This window comes from Lipotes vexillifer, unplaced genomic scaffold, assembly GCF_000442215.2.
Source record: "Lipotes vexillifer unplaced genomic scaffold, Lipotes_vexillifer_v1.1 scaffold68, whole genome shotgun sequence".
Taxonomy (NCBI): domain Eukaryota; kingdom Metazoa; phylum Chordata; class Mammalia; order Artiodactyla; family Lipotidae; genus Lipotes; species Lipotes vexillifer.
In genome coordinates this window covers 1,531,717-1,545,122 of record NW_006791676.1, presented here as the reverse complement: position 1 = coordinate 1,545,122, position 13,406 = coordinate 1,531,717, and the positions used below count along the sequence as shown (strand labels likewise).

Sequence of the window (13,406 nt, the reverse complement as noted above, 5' to 3'; positions counted from 1 at the left end):
GTGGCAGAAGGTAAGGCTAATAACATAGGCAGAGGCTAGGGCCTCATCACAAACATATATTGAACAGAAAGTATGACACCATATTATGTTTTATGTAATATGTATATTTTTCACTTTTGACTTCTGAAATCCTCAGTCGTGACTTAATTATAACCTAACCCTTTAAGTTACTGATTAATTGGTTTATTTTCACAAAGTATTTAATATTATAGATTTCAGTAATCACTGTTGCTTGTTACTGATTTACTCATTCTTTTGTGTTTTAAAAAATGTTTGAAAATACCAGATGTTTTATTGGAATAACATTGAATTTATAAGATGGTTTTCCACTATTGGGCTTTCCCATTAATATAAACTTACTCATTTATTTAGGTCTACTTTTACATCATTCAATAAAGTTTTATAATTTTCATCACAAATGTACTGATTGAACAACACATTTACCAGGTAACCCAGCAATCCTACTCCTAGGTATTTGCCCTAGAGAATAAAAACTTATGTTCACACAAAAACCTGTACAAGAATACTTATAGCACTTCTATTCATAATTGAAAAAATTGTAGACTAGATACCCTTCAGTAAGTGAATGGATAAGAAAACTATGGTACATTCCTGCAATGGACTATTACTCAGCAATAAAAAGAAGGAATTACTGATACATTCAGTGACACAGATAAATCTCAAAATCTCAAAGGCATTATGATAAGTGAATAACAACAGTCTCCAAAAACTATACATTGTATGTTTCCATTTATATGGCATTGTGGAAAAGGCAAAACTATAGCAGTAGGGACCAGATTAATGGTTGCCAGGGGTTAGGAGAGGGATAAGGTTGTGACTACAAAGAAGCATCACAAGGGAGTCCTTTGGTGAATTATATTCAGCACAGTTTTAGTCTAAGTGAATTTTATCATAGTCTACTCTTATGAATATTACCATAAAATGTAGCATATGTGATGAAAGAAAATGCGTGTGTGTATGAGATGTAGAAATAGTTTCCATGATGTTATATGTAATCCAAAATAATCATCACATTTGATTTTATCTTTGATAATACAGATACATTACATATTTACATTTTACATATTTATGATCCCGCATTATACTAGACTTAATATAATGCCAAGTTTAGTCTTAATTTCCCAAGTCTACTCTGGCTGCATGCTGCAGTGTAGGGGGCAGGGGAGATGTGAGTTTGGAGTGGTGTTGAAGGCAGTGACCAGGACATTTCAAGCTCCAAGTCATGATAATGCATGTTCCTGTCTCTGATTTCCATAGACACCCCATCACAGCGAGTACAGTTTATTCTTGGAACTGAGGATGATGATGAGGAGCACATTCCTCATGACCTTTTTACGGAACTGGATGAGATTTGCTGGCGTGAAGGTGAGGATGCTGAATGGCGAGAAACAGCCAGGTGAGGATTTTTTTTGTTGAAGGATGAAGGTATACTAAAGAATTTTCATGCTATTAGAAAGAGAGATATCTAATGCCAGAATTTTGCAAACATCCATCAGTGCTACTGGTTTCTGAAATTGCTCATCTGGCCTGGGCATATCCTATAATGGGATATGGGTCAGAATAAAACCTGAAGGCTGTAATTATAGTAAACAGTGGTGCAGAACCAGCAGCAGCCGCAGTCTTAAACAGTAGCATAATTTGCGTGTCATCAGGAAAAGACTAGATATCTAACAGTAATTTATTTCTATCTTTTCAACTGCTAGGTTGTGCCCCAACTGGTGATATTATATGGGACTTTTTAAAAGAAAGGGCAAACATTATAAGAGACTTTAGTTGGAGTCCTGAATTTATTTACTATTTGTTGAGGGTAAAAATATTTTGTAATGTGTTTCTAGGATATATATACATTTAAACATAGTGGTTTTTAAAAATAATTTTTAAGAAATTACTTTTTCTGTCATTTGTAATTAATATTTCCATATTGCCATGTAATTGATGAATTGCTGTCATCCTTTCTTGCTTATTTACTCATTTATTTAACAAACATTTATGGTCTATTGTGTGCCAGGTGCAATGGATATAGAATAACAACAACAAAAGTCTTAGGGAGTTCCCTGGCAGTCCAGTGGTTAGGACTGTGCTTTCACTGTCGAGAGCCTGAGTTCAATCCCTGGTTGAGGAAGTAAGATCCCACAAGCCACACCAAAAACAAGAAAAAAAGAAAAAGACAAAAACACCTTAGATCTTGCTTTTAACAACCTCACCTCTAATGAGGGATCTAGATAAGTAAACAAAGTTGTAAATACTGTATAATGAATGCTGTGATACAGGTGTGCACTAGGAACTGCGGGCACGCCTAGGGTTGTCTTTTACCTGCTGCTTCCGAAATTTTAATGTGAATACATATCACCAGGGATCTTGTTGAAATGTAGATTCAGTAGACCTTAGGAATAGAGTCTCAAGTCTTGCATTTAATCATTGCCTTAACTCTAGCCAGAGGTAGTGTGGAATTAAATGTTCAATCATGATAATATAAATAATACTGGCTTGGTTAATTCTTGTTTGATATAATTTAAGTGGTCTTTGTAGCTCTCTTTTATTTAAAATATACTGAAAGTAAATAGAAGAAGATAAAAATGGCTTTCACCTAGTTCATCTCTGTTAACATTAAAAAAATTAACTGCTGATATTTAAAATTCAAAAATCATAGAAAGGTAAAAAAGCAAGAACATTGCTCTACTCTTGTTCATAGTACTTCTCCTCAAAGGTAATCACTATTAATTGCTTCTTGTACATCTTTTCATAAAAATTTTAATGCCTAGATCTGCATGTAAATGTATACCCTTTTCATATTTACATAAGAGGTATATACTGCGTTCATGCCTTGCTTTTTTCATTTAATACATTTGGATCATTTTCCATATTATCAATACAGATTACTCAATCTTTTTAATCTCTTTAATGACTGCATCACATTTAGTTATGGATGAACTTTCATTTATTTAGCCACTCTTGATAGGGATTTAGATTGCTTTGGGTTTTTTTTGCTGTAAACATTGCTGCAATAATCATTTACACATATATTTTGGGATTATTCATGTAGGTATTCATGTAGGGTGAATTTTTAGCAGTGGAATTTATGTGTCAAAGGGAGCAAACTTTTTTTTACTTTTATAGATATTGCAAAATTGCCTTCATAAAATGTTTTGGTAATTTATACTTCCCTCAACAATGTATGAGAATGCTTATTTCCCCCAAACCTTTGCCACACAAAATCATCAAACTTGTAGAAATTTTGGCTAATTTTGTAGATGCAAAATAAATCTCAGTGTTTTAATTTGTATTTCTCTAATTATTAGTGAGATTGATCATTTTTTCATATGTTTTTATTTTTTTTCTCAGAACTAACTGTTCATTTCCTTTACCTGTTTTATTTCAAGTCATTCATTTTTTTACTTGTGCTTTTTAATGCCTTAAACTGGTGGTATGTTATTCTGTGAATTACCTTTTTTAATGAAAAAACTAAATAAATTAAATTCTTTCTGATGCTATTATAATATTTTAAATATAGAACTAAATTTGAAACAGTTTTTATATGACCTGGCAAATTTTGAGATTAAGAACCATCTACCTAATTTTTTTCTTCCAACTGCATCAAAAACCAAGTATTATTTTCAAGGATATAATATGTGTGCTCATCTTCTTTGATGACAGAAAAACAATATATGATAATATTCTCCACCAATTAGTGTTATACGTTTTGTTCTTTCATGATTAAAGAGTTGTTGATAAGGAATTTGAAGTGCAAACCTCCCTGTTTAAGGCTAGAGGCACCCGTCTTCAGCTGGTTCTAAGAAACAGGTGTTCCTGGCTGACTTGAAGGAAGGAGATCTGGTGGTTATGATGACTATACAGCTCTGGTTAGAATCTCTTTAATCAATTGCTGAGAAGTACTTTTTGGAAGCATTTCTTTTATATTTCTTTCTTCACTCTCATCCCTCAGAATAGAGCTGAGAAGTAAGATTGGAATATGCGTTTTGACAGGAGTAACTCCCTTATTATTAAAATGGTTGGTGATTTTTTCACCTTCCAGATCAAATGGTGATCTATTCCTTTTAAGCAGTAACTTCCTTGTACTTTCCCACTCTCATCAAGCTAGGAGATAGCAGAGAAATGCTAGCTAGAATCTAACTCTTTTCTTGTCACAATTGTGCAGGTAGAATTTTTTTTTTTTGCGGTACGCGGGCTTCTCACTGTTGTGGCCTCTCCCGTTGCGGAGCACAGGCTCCGGACGCGCAGGCTCAGCGGCCATGGCTCACGGGCCCAACCGCTCCACGGCATGTGGGATCTTCCCAGACCGGGACACGAACCTGCATCCCCTGAATCGGTAGGCGGACTCTCAACCACTGCACCACCAGGGAAGCTCCGAGCAGGTAGAATTTTATCATGCTCTAATGGACTAACTTGAACAACATGTTTATCCTAAGCCATCAAAATATGTTGCTGTTTATTTATAAAGAATGGGAGAGATGACCCGGTTACTTATTAATATTCTCTAATGTTGTTAGATAGGACCTGTGTTCTTAGCCCTGCTTCTGGAACCTTATGCACGGTGCAGGTATTTGAGGTTCAGGAGACATCTGATGAACAATCAAAATAGTAACAGACATTGAAGAGGAGAGTAGATGAACTTTGGCTGAGACACAACACGTCAGGGAAGAACAGAACGTGTTTACTGAGGACTTAGAAATGCAGTAGGGGGCTTCCCTGGTGGAGCAGTGGTTGAGAGTCCGCCTGCCGATGCAGGGGACGCGGGTTCGTGCCCCGGTCTGGGAGGATCCCATATGCCGCGGAGCGGCTGGGCCCGTGAGCCATGGCCGCTGAGCCTGCGCGTCCGGAGCCTGTGCTCCGCAACGGGAGAGGCCACAACAGTGAGAGGCCCGCGTACCGCAAAAAAAAGAAAAAAAGAAATGGAGTAGGTTTTAAAGTGGTGGAAGTAATTTTGTTCTTGATGCCCTAGTTCATCTAACAAAACTAAGTTTAGTTAATTCATGGCTCCATCTGATTTTTCAAATATAATTTAATTCTAATAAATCATAACCATTTGAAGCACTTCTTTCTTTTGATTAGTATTCCAGGGGGATTAATAATTTTCTACCCTAATAGTAGAAATAAAAAGGATATTTTATCAGCACATTGCACCTGCCACATATCACATCTTGAATAATTCATGCCCACTGTTGTTGCCAAGTAAAACTTAAGCAAAGTTTTAGGTTTTGAAGCTAAATTTTTGAATAATAATTATTTAATAAATGTTTGTGAAAACCAGCTGTTCCCTATTAAAAAACCCTAGAGGAAGCCATATGACAGAGCTAATGAAATCAACACAATTACAATGTCCTGCTTATAAATAACATATAATGTTATTAATAGAAAAATACCCAATGATACTACAGCTGTGCAGTTGTGGAGACAACATGCTTGACTCACTGTGGTTGCCCTTTAAAAATGCTTCCCACAAATGAGCTCAGCAGAGGCAAAGAAAGGGATAGCAGTTAGGCCTCTGATACATACATGGTAATGTGGAAAAAGATTATTACATCAAAACAATTTTATTGATGATGTGAAGGTATTTGATATTTAAAATTGGTAAAGGGTCAAGTCATCAGGATTTTTCAGTGCAATGTAAGGTGTGAAAATAATATGAATTAAGAACAGCTAATGTCAATAAACTCTACGTGTGGATACATTTTAATACCCTTTTCCTCTTGAAATAGGTACTTTATGATTACATATGTTAATCTCCAGCCCCCACTCTAACCATGTTCCCCCTTCACCCTCCATATCCTTAACTCTACCCAAAAAGGATGTTTTCTCTTGAGAATTCATGACTTCCCCCAAGACTATCATTTTGGATGATATGGTAACTCCTTTACTCCCTTTTTGGGTAGAATCAGAGAATAAAAATTATTAGAAAAGTTAAACTAAATTAGTGAGAATAAAATAAACAGAAAGAGTTAAATTCTATAGAAATCATCTATCTTTAATTTGCAGAAGAATTTTATTTTGTAGATTTCTAATATGAGTATCGTAGAGGAGATTATCATCAACTTAATCCTCAAAGAATTCAGGAAACACCTATTTTATGTTGTTGCTGCTTAGTAGAAAGAGATTCCAATGTGTTAATTATGGATGAAAACAGACACAGACATACTGAAGGAAATGAAAATAATCTCAACAGAGTTTATATACACCCCTCCCCCCACAGAAAATGTCATGCAGTTGGCCTACAATTTCTTTTTTTTTCATTGTCCGTCACATCTCATTCATGCCTGTGAGACTCTTGTTTGCTTTGGTTTGCTATTCAAACAAATGTCAGCTGAGTTTATTTGAAAACTGGAATAAATTGCAGCACTTTAGGTCATTAACTGCAACCAGGCATTTTGTAACTGACAGTATATTCAGTGATTACAAATCTTAAAACAGGAGTTGGTGTGTTCTTAGACCTGCTAATTTCTATCTTTGGAGTATGAAATGGAATGAAAAACAGAAAAGAGAGATATACTTATGTATCTTTAAAATATATTCATTTAAATATCTTTTAAAGCTTTTGGCATCATTCTAGAGTTGGCATAAAACACTGAATCTTGAAATGTTTAGTAACTTGATATTTGTAACTTGTGGGTTCCTTTTTATGGAAAGTATCTTATGTTTCCTCCTGTAATACTCATAAAACCTATGCTTATATCAAACCATCCATGCATATAACTTATATTTGGCCATCCAAACTGCTTGGAACTCACAAGAGTCTCCATTCTTGGTCTAAAAGATCAAGCCCCCAGTTTGAGAGAAATTATTCTAAAGGAAGGAGTTTTTGTTTTTAAAATGTCTTCTCAAATAGACAAGTAGTTCAATGGAACAGAATAGAGAACTAAGAAAAACTAACCCAAGTACAGCTAACTGATTTTTGACAAAGGTGAAGGAAGAATTGTCTTTTCAACAAATAGTACTGGAACAATTAGAGATCTACATAGAGGTAAAAAATATTAACTTCAATCTAAACTTCACAGTGTATACAAAAATTAATTCAAAATTAATCATAAATCTAAATGTAAAACATAAAGCTATACAAATGTTAGAGAAAACATAAGAGAAAATCTTCAGGACCTAGGGCTAGAAGATGAGTTTTTAGGCATGATACCAAAAGCACAATCTTTTGAATAAAAGAAGAAAAGAAAATATTCTTAAATTGGACTTCACCAGAATTAAAAACTTTTTGCTGTGAAAAATCCTGTTAGAGGATGAAGACAAACTACAGACAGGGAGAAAATATTTGGAAACCATATATTTGACAAAAATATTATATCTAGAATATGTAAAGAACTGTAAATGTTAAACAGTATGAAAACAAATCAATTGGAAAAATGGGCCAAAAAAAAGCCTTTCAAAGAGATACACATGGCACATAAACACATAAAATGGTGTTCAACATCATTAGTCATTAGCGAAATGTAAATTAAAACCCCTATGAGATACCACTGCACACCTAGTAGAATAACTAAAGTTAAAAAAAAATCATAATAGCAAATGCTGGTGAAGATATAGAGACACTGGATCTCTCAGCTATTCCTGGTGTGAATGTAAAATGGTAACACTGCTCTAGAAAACAGTTTGATAGTTTCTTATAAAACTAAGCATGCATTAGTAAATATGACTCAGCAATCACAGTCTTGGGCATTTATCCTAGAGAAATGAAAACTTATGTTCACACAAAACCTCTACATGAATGTTCATAGCAGCTTCATTTGTAATCGCAAAAACCTATAAACAACTCAGATATCCTTCAATGGGTGAATAGTTCAATAAACTTTGGTACATCCATACAGTGGAATACTTTTCAACAATAAAAAGGAACAAACTATTGATATATACAACAACTTGGATGGATCTCAAGGGCATTGTGTTTTAGTGAAAAATTGTCTATCTCAAAAAGTTGCAAACTATACGATTCCATTTACATAACATCCTCAAAATGACAAAACTATAGTGATGAATAACAGATTAATGATTACCTGGGGAAAGAAACAGGGTGAAGATTGGGAATATAAAGGAAGCTCACTTGTGGTGATGGAACAGTTTTGTATCTTGATTATGGTGGTGGTTTTTACACACACACAAACACACGTACACCCCTTAAGAATCTCAAGATTCTTAATCTAAATATTCCCTTTCAGAGGAACCAAGATAAAATGATGTAGATGCTTCTTTACTTATTTAATTATTTTCACTGTTATCTAGAAGTAAAATTTAACTATTAATTCCCTTAGAAGAAGGGGTTGGATCATTTTGCGTAGATCAAGAAGCCCACGGATATTTAAAAATGAATTTATTATTAGCGTTATTACAACTTACAAACAATATTATTGTATGGGTCAGTCTATAGATTTATACTTAAGTAATTAAGAAACAATATGGTTTTTTAGTAATGTATCAACACTCTTTTCAGGATTTCTTGAGTGAAAATTTTAAATACAACATTTTAGTAGCAATTCTGTATAGAAAGATGACAGAAAGTACCAGAGCTCCAGAAAAGAGAAATCTATAGTCCTCCAAACAAAATTACACCCTTTTATGACCCTAATTCTTCTTTACTACACAACAGACTGGAAACTAGATTTCAAATCTAACAAGGTTCTTCAGTGAAAATAACACCAGCATAAGTGATGCTGTAAAGACTCCCTTCTTTTATTCTTTTTGTCTGAAAAACCACGTCATATGTGAGTAGTATATAAGGTGACAGAAGATTTAATAAAAGTTGTATCCACTCTCTTGGTACACCTTCTGTGGACAACATAAGATGAGAGGGAGAGAACACAGAACATTTTTCAACTTGAGATTTGTTCCAGACAAGAAGGAAAATTAAATGTTAAATCTGTTGTTTTCACTATAGGCTTCAGCATAAGATATCTTAGCTAAAAAAGTCCATAAATCCAACTGAAGTAATTGTATTATGGTAGAAAATGGGCACAGACTCTGGAGAAAAACAAGAACAGTTGGAGTTGATCTGGTTTGACAAGGTTAGTGACTAGGTGATCCTGGACAAGTTTTAAATGTTGTTGAATTTGTCTCATCATTTTACAGATGAGAAAACTGTGGCCCAGAGAAGTTGAAAGACTTTCCCTTGGTCACACAGCAATTTAGATATAGAGTAGGGCCCCAAACCTAGATTTCTTTTTATTCCCAACTCGTCCAATACACTTTCCACAGTACTATCCCATTTCAAAATGTCTGTCAAGAGGTTGATCCTTGGAGATATTGACATTCACAGTGTTACCATGTCCTTACTTTTATACCTGGCAAGAAATACTAGATTATTATATTTATCAAAAGTATATTCATTCTCACCATTAATTCTAATTAGGAACTTGATGCTGGTATGAATTGCTAAAATTTGTATCAGTTAGGATAGGCTGAATTATGCTAGAAAAAATATCCTGTAATTTCAAAAGCTTAAAATCACCAAAGTTTATTTGTGGTTCATGATACATGTCCATCATGAATCAGTAGAGGCTCTGCACCACTGCACTAGTCGTTACTCAGAGACTCTGGTTGATAGAACCGCCTACATCTTGAACATAGCTGGTGGCCACAGAGGGAAAAAGAGCTCCAGAGGGTCTCATCCTAGCAATGAAAAACTCCAGTCTGGAAGTGCCACAGATAATTTCTGCTCACAATTCTTTGTCAACAGTGGCCTCACCCAGTTAAAAGAAAGCCAGGTAGTGATATCCTACTCTTTACAAAGAAGAGAGGGAGAACTAGTTATAGTTGGTGAGCAGTATTAATGACCATCCCATGATCTGTGATGCATTATGGCCCTGTAAAGGGCTGAAAATTGTTAAGATTCACTAATATGAAAAAATTCCCAACTGTGTAGACAAAAATACTCTATAAAATTGTCACCATTTGAAGAGATACTGTCAGTGATTTGTGCTTAAATATAAGTTTTTTCAACCTTCAGGCATTCTCTAAACTTATGATAGGCATAAACATATGCCTGTAAATTTTTGGCAGGAATAACTGTTCTTCCCTATTAGTTTCCTTTTTACTTCCTGACGTTTTCGTCCTTGAACTCTGAGGACAGCTCCATAGCTGTCTTTATCGTTCTTGGAACTCTACACACTAATCTTTCTGACTAGCCCTTTTGCTTAGTTTTTTTAGCTGGTCGATACACTGGTTCTTAACTATAAAAGATGTCCTCTGTTGGAGTTGGAGTTGGATCATTTGATTACACAAAACACCAATAAAATATCATATAGATAGGAAGTTTGAGTGATATTGCATGGAGAGAGGAAGTTAGTGCAAAAGTGACAAGGAGAGAAAATATGAGGAAAATGGTGGGGGATGGAGAGAGGAGAGGCATTTAGGCTAGGCTTCATTAGAAATGGTGGAATCAATATGGTTATCTACTAAGATTAAAAAACAAGTCCCTAAAAGATTAAGAGATTTAGTGCTAGTGCCAGAGCAGTAAAATCATCAATTTCTCTTTATCCCTTCCATTTATCTTAGTTGAAAACAATCTCAGATATTACTACTCATTTCACTCCAAGAAGGCAGTGGTCTTCCATTTGGCACCGTGTTATCAAGGTTCTTCTATTCTCTGGCCCTGGCAGGAACACTCAGGGAATGGGGGCTGAGCTCAGTTCTCATAGATTTAGTCCCTAGGAAGTGACTACAATCACTAGATTTCATTCAAACAGGCCTAATAAGTATTTTTCCTACAGAATAGTCCCCAAATTATACTAGCTTCCCTAAAAATCAAAGGGCAAAATTGTCAAGAGATTCAAATATTGTTTTAAGACCTCCCACTGAAAGAAAAATGAGCACTCTTTCATTTTCTTTTGCATTTTTTAACCACCGTTATCTTTCCATGTAGTGTACTCTCTTTATTAGTTCCACAACAGATTCCCGGTGACCACTGACTAAACATTTATATTGATATATTTTTTCAGTGCTAGAAAGATTAATTAAAAAAACTGAGTTTTTGTTTGTTTTAAACATATCTTTCAATGACAGAAAGAATGTTTGTTAAATGGAATTAAAATGAAATAAACCAGATGACTTGGGCTGGCTTTAACCTACTTCTGAAATCCTTGAAACCAAGAAGTAATGTGAATAGCTTTATACTTCTATCTTTTATTGTTGGGATAAAGGTTCATTCATCTACAATGTAATATTCAATGTGCTGATAATAATATTTATTTGTAACTTGGGAAAAATTCAAAATTAGGTAATTTAATGCCTGAAGGGAGATCTCTTAAAGTGAATGCAATGCATGTTCTATGGAAATATTTTTGCCATAAATATCAGTGTCTTTACGGTAGTGAAATCATTTGTTTTATACTTATGACTAAAATTCACCCCCCTTTTTTTTTCATCTTGGAATGGCCCTCTTTTAATATGCTTTGTTTTAAGAATAATTTTATAGCAGGGTAATGGTGAAATAAAAACGTGTTACAAATTTAAAAAAATTATATTTGTTTGTATAGGTGGTTGAAGTTTGAAGAAGATGTGGAAGATGGAGGGGAAAGGTGGAGCAAGCCTTATGTGGCTACTCTTTCACTGCACAGCTTGTTTGAGTTGAGAAGTTGTATTCTGAATGGAACTGTGTTGCTGGACATGCATGCCAACACTTTAGAAGAAATCGCAGGTACATCCTTTTTTCTCCTTAGTCTATTTCACACTTATGGGTACAGCTGATTTTTGTAATTCCCTTTTTCTTATAATTCTATACACGTGTGACTTTTAGGAAATTAATTCTCATGATCAGTGTATAAGACCTCAAAAGTAACTTTGTTTTACCACCTCATTTAAGATAAAAGAAGTTGAATCTCAAAGAAATATGGTCTAACATGCCAGTGGCAAGTCTAGAACAAGAATCTATATACCTTGGTTTCCATTTAGCATGTATTGTTTTTCACCATCATATGTAATTAGACTGTCACCGTTAGAAAATTGAAGGAAAAATCCATAAAGCTAGAGACTGATTTTTTTCAGTATTCAAATACATGAAATAGCCAAATGAAAAGTTTCAGTAATTAGGAAAAATGTTAGCTTAGAATAGAACAGAAAGGTATGGCCATTTATTTTAAACTGAATTAAAAATCTTGAATTCCAGAGGAGGCCAAGTGATGCAGTTTAGATTAGTTTATAATTGAAACTATGGCTTGCGTCTGGGATGAATGATTTGTACTAGAAATCTATTATGGCTATATCACACAAGCAGTTATATTTAGGAAGCATCTTACTGTTACTCTGCAAATAAAAGCAAAGAACTCCTATATCTTTTCAGCTGGAAGACAAACATTTTAGTAAAAACAAAATAATGCCAAAAAAACACAGAAATGAGTTTTGAAAGGGTATAAACGTAATGGTTAATGGAGATTTTTAAAAATAAAAACAAAGCTAGGACTCAGGCAGTTTTAAAAATCCCTAGTTCAGAAAAAGATAAAAGCAGTTCCATGTGGAATTTATTTGTGGAGTAGAAAGACTTCAGAGAGACTTCAGTGTCTTAATTATATTGTAGAGATGGGAAAAAAAACCAAAACACTCTGTGTATTTTTGGATCACATAAACGAGAAAATATTGTATTAGAAAAATAATGTATCTAATTTAATCTTCAGAATAACCTCATAAAGTAAGTGCATTCCCATATTTCAATAAGAAAATAGAAATTCTGAAACTGTCATGGTTCAAGTTCCATTTAAGGGCCTCTGACTTTAAGCTCCATGTTCCTTCTGTTACACTACAACTACTGTCTGAAGAAAGAGATGGCTTGAAATGGTTGTTGTTAATTCCTTTAAAATTATTTATTTGGTTGTTGGTGCTGATAGGCATACATACATTGCAATATGTGTGAAAAAAAAGTAAGCATGGAGAGATATTTTGGCTCACAATATTAAGCACAAACAAAAAATCACACACAAAAAAAAACAGGTGAGCTTTCCTCCCCTCAGTTTCATACAACACTTATAAAGAGATTACACTTTAAAATACAGAACTAGAGCCTAAACGACGATATAAAGTTAAATACAGTATACTTTTTGGAAGAACACAGGATACAGTAACAGGTCACACTAAATCAAGACTTAAAGAAATGACTAACATGGAAATTAGTAAACTTCCTGAGAACGCTGGTATAGTAGCCATCCAATTCAATTTCCTAGCTTTACATTATGGGGTATTGCTGATACCCAGTAAAAATTTTTATGTTTTAATTATGAATGAAATGGCTGCATTCTTCCTAGTACTTTGCAGTTAAGGAAGCTCTTTTTAGTAATTCTACAACTATCTTTTTGATATTCAAAACAAACTTGGGGCTTAGTATTATTATTGTTATCCTTCATAAATAAAGTAACTCAGAAGGTTAAAAGTCTTGCCCAAAATAA

General features: G+C 34.2%; 1 protein-coding gene across 1 annotated transcript in view; it reads left to right on the top strand.

The window, feature by feature from the left end:
* SLC4A10 (solute carrier family 4 member 10) overlaps nt 1-13,406 on the top strand; it is a 223,931-nt gene that overhangs the window by 78,462 nt on the left and 132,063 nt on the right. Inside the window, exons 4-5 of the mRNA XM_007464496.1 lie at nt 1,279-1,417; nt 11,508-11,668. Coding sequence (XP_007464558.1) covers nt 1,279-1,417; nt 11,508-11,668 — 300 coding nt within the window. The remainder of the gene's footprint in view (nt 1-1,278; nt 1,418-11,507; nt 11,669-13,406) is intronic.